Source organism: Leucoraja erinacea, unplaced genomic scaffold (genome assembly GCF_028641065.1).
Source record: "Leucoraja erinacea ecotype New England unplaced genomic scaffold, Leri_hhj_1 Leri_1664S, whole genome shotgun sequence".
Classification (NCBI taxonomy): domain Eukaryota; kingdom Metazoa; phylum Chordata; class Chondrichthyes; order Rajiformes; family Rajidae; genus Leucoraja; species Leucoraja erinaceus.
Window position 1 is genome coordinate 917 of NW_026575962.1, and position 4084 is coordinate 5000.

The following is a 4084-nucleotide window of genomic DNA, read 5'->3' on the forward strand; positions in this document are numbered from 1 at the left end:
TACAACTGCAGTTTGACCTCCCTGCTCCTAACACGTCAAAATCTCTTGGTATGAATGCTAAATAGGGGGGCAAAAGAGGCAACAATACTCCAGGTGCTGGTCTCACCATGGCCCCTGTACAAAACTGGTTACCATGGACATTCTTGTCCTCTCCTCTACTCATCCTTGGCCTCTCCTCCAATCAGGCCCTTCTTTTTCACAATACTCCAGGTTCCTGTTTTTCCAGGGCCTGATACAACTCACAGAAGGGACAGAAACTTTGCTGCAGTTTTATACTCCAATCCCGCCTACCATGTCATGTGAAGGCCCCCACCCCAACTCACATCAATACCCCTCCACTGTGTTGTCCGCAAACAGGGACCCGTTACAAACTGGAATAAGGACCTATTGTAAACTGTTGGCTCCTCTTGTCTGAAGGCCCAACAGGGCCGTCTTGGAACTGGCCCCAAATACTACCAGGTGTGGTCTCACCAGGGCCCTGTACAACTGCAGAAGGACCTCTTTGCACCTGTACACAAGGAGAGAAAACCATTTCCATGTAACCTCCCCGCAGTAATCAGGCATCAGTTTTCCCTCCAAGACGTTTTTTTTTTAAGCAAGACAACTTTTTTTCTGCAAATTTTTTTTTTTCAATTTCGGAAAAAAAGCTGTCTTGCTTAAAAAAACAGTTTTGGAGGAAAAACTGTTTCCATGTAACCTCCCCGCAGGAATCAGACATCAGTTTTTGTCCCTAGAGTGTTTTCTTTTTAGCAAGACAGCAAACGTCAGCTCCTGAGGGCGGGGGGATAGTTCAGCAACAGCCCCCCACACTCACCTCATCTTTCAGCTGTGCCAGGAAGAGTGGGAGGAGGTGTTCCACTGTGGCATCCTTGCCCAGGATGGGCGAGAGGCCCATGATCACGGACGCCAGCGCCGACTTCACGTGCTCGTTGCCGTCAGTGACCAGCTCCTGCGTGACGAGGGGAAGCAATGAATAGAAACATAGACAACAGGCGCAGGAGTAGAGGCCATTCGGCCCTTCGAGCCGGCACCATTCGCCATTCAATATGATCATGGCTGATCATCCAACTCAGTATCCCATACCTGCCTTCTCTCCATACCCCCTGATCCCTTTAGCCACAAGGGCCACATCTAACTCCCTCTTAAATATAGCCAATGAACTGTGTGGCCTCAACTACCTTCTGTCTTTCCCTCTCCTCCCCTCCCTCTCTCCTCTCCTCTCCTTTCCTCCCCTCTCATTTCCTCTCCTCTCCTCTCCTCCTCCCCTCTCCTCCCTCTCCTCTCCTCTCATCTCCTCCTCTCCAGCTCTCCACCCCTTCTTTCCTCTTCATGCTTCTCTTCCCCTCTTCACACCTCCTCTTCACTCCCCTCCCCTCTCCTCTTCACCCTTCCCCCTCTCCTCTCCTCTCCTCTCCTCCCATCTTAATTCATCTCCTCTCCTCCCCTCCTCTTTCCTCCCCTCCCCTCTTCTCCCTCTCCTCCCCTCTCCTCCCCTCCTACAACTCCTCCCCTACCCTCTCCGCCCCTCCCCCTCTCCTCTCCTTTCCTCCCCTCTCCTCTGCTCCCCTCCCCCCTCATAGAAACATAGACAATAGGTGCAGGAGTAGAGGCCATTCAGCCCTTCGAGCCTGCACCATTCGCCACTCAATATGATCATGGCTGATCATCCAACTCAGTATCCTGTACCTGCCTTCTCTCCATACCCCCTGATCCCTTTAGCCACAAGGGCCACATCTAACTCCCTCTTAAATATAGCCAATGAACTGTGTGGCCTCAACTACCTTCTGTGGCAGAGAATTCCACAGATTCACCACTCTCTGTGTGAAAAAAAAATGTTTTCTCATCTTATCTCGGTCCTAAAAAACTTCCCTCTTATCCTTAAACTGTGTGTGTGGCCCCTTGTTCTGGACTTCCCCAACATCGGGAACAATCTTCCTGCATCTAGCCTGTCCAACCCCTTAAGAATTTTGTAAGTTTCTATAAGATCCCCCCTCAATCTTCTAAATTCTAGCGAGTACAAGCCAAGTCTATCCAGTCTTTCTTCATATGAAAGTCCTGACATCCCAGGAATCAGTCTGGTGAACCTTCTCTGCACTCCCACTATGGCAAGAATGTCTTTCCTCAGATTAGGAGACCAAAACTGTACGCAATACTCCAGGTGTGGTCTCACCAAGACCCTGTACAACTGCAGTAGAACCTCCCTGCTCCTAGACTCAAATCCTTTATGGCAAGAATGTCTTTCCTCAAATTAGGAGACCAAAACTGTACGCAATACTCCAGGTGTGGTCTCACCAAGACCCTGTAAAACTGCAGTAGAACCTCCCTGTTCCTAGAGTCATATCCTTTTGCTATGAAAGCTAACATACCATTGGCTTTCTTCACTGCCTGCTGCACCTGCATGCCTACTTTCAAGGACTGGTGTACCATGACACCCAGGTCTCGCTGCATCTCCCCTTTTCCTAATCGGCCACCATTCAGGTAATAGTCTACTTTCCTGTTTTTGCCACCAAAGTGGATAACCTCACATTTATCCAAGACCCTGTACAACTGCAGTAGAACCTTCCTGCTCCTATACTCAAAGCCTCTATGGCAAGAATGTCTTTCCTCAGATTAGGAGACCAAAACTGTACGCAATACTCCTGGTGTGGTCTCACCAAGACCCTGTACAACTGCAGAAAAACCTCTTTGCTCCTCGACTCAACTCCTCTTGTTATGAAGGCCAACAGGCCAAAACTGTACGCAATACTCCAGGTGTGGTCTCACCAAGACTCTGTACAACTGCAGTAGAACCTCCCTGCTCCTGTACTCAAAGCCTCTATGGCAAGAATGTCTTTCATAGAAACATAGAAATTAGGTGCAGGAGTAGGCCATTCGGCCCTTCGAGCCTGCAGCATTCGCCATTCAATATGATCATGGCTGATCATCGAACTCAGTGTCCCGTACCTGCCTTCTCTCCATACCCCCTGATCCCCTTAGCCACAAGGGCCACATCTAACTCCCTCTTAAATATAGCCAATGAACTGTGTGGCCTCGACTACCTTCTGTGGCAGAGAGTTCCACAGATTCACCACTCTCTATGTGTGAAAAAAGTTCTTCTCATCTCGGTTTTAAAGGATTTCCCCTATATCCTTAAGCTGTGACCCCTTGTCCTGGACTTCCCCAACATCGGGAACAATGTTCCTGCATCTAGCCTGTCCAACCCCTTAAGAATTTTGTAAGTTTCTGTAAGATCCCCCCTCAATCTTCTAAACTCCGCGAGTACAAGCCGAGTCTATCCAGTCTTTCTTCATATGAAAGTCCTGATATCCTCAGTCTGGTGAACCTTCTCTGTAATCCCCCTGTGGAAATAATGTCTTTCCTCAGATTAGGAGACCAAAACTGTATGCAATACTCCAGGTGTGGTCTCACCAAGACCCTGTACAACCGCAGTAGAACCTCCCGGCTCCTAGACTCAAAGCCTCTATGGCAAGAATGTCTTTCACAGAAACATAGAAATTAGGTGCAGGAGTAGGCCATTCGGCCCTTCGAGCCTGCACCATTCGCCATTCAATATGATCATGGCTGATCATCCAACTCAGTATCCCGTACCTGCCTTCTCTCCATACTCCCTGATCCCTTTAGCCACAAGGGCCACATCTAACTCCCTCTTAAATATAGCCAATGAACTGTGTGGCCTCAACTACCCTCTGTGGCAGAGAATTCCACAGATTCACCACTCTCTGTGTGTGGGAAAAAAATGTTTTTTCTCATCTCGACTTCCCCCTTATCCTTAAACTGTGTGTGTGTGACCCCTTGTCCTGGACTTCCCCAACATCGGGAACAATCTTCCTGCATCTAGCCTGTCCAACCCCTTAAGAATTTTGTAAGTTTCTGTAAGATCCCCCCCCTCAATCTTCTAAACTCCAGCGAGTACAAGCCGAGTCTATCCAGTCTTTCTTCATATGAAAGTCCTGACATCCAGGAATCAGTCTGGTGAACACTTCTCTGTACTCCCTCTATGGCAAGAATGTCTTTCCTCAGATTAGGAGACCAAAACTGTACGCAATACTCCAGGTGTGGTCTCACCAAGACCCTGTACAACTGC

General features: G+C 48.7%; 1 protein-coding gene across 1 annotated transcript in view; it reads right to left on the reverse strand.

Annotated features, from left to right (window-relative positions):
* Nucleotides 1-814: 814 nt before the first annotated feature.
* Nucleotides 815-4084, reverse strand: part of LOC129716089 (serine/threonine-protein phosphatase 2A 65 kDa regulatory subunit A alpha isoform-like) — a gene marked incomplete at both ends in the record, with an annotated part of 19803 nt that continues 16533 nt past the window's right edge. The window contains one exon of the mRNA XM_055665976.1: nt 815-949. Within this exon, the coding sequence (XP_055521951.1) occupies nt 815-949 (135 nt within the window). The remainder of the gene's footprint in view (nt 950-4084) is intronic.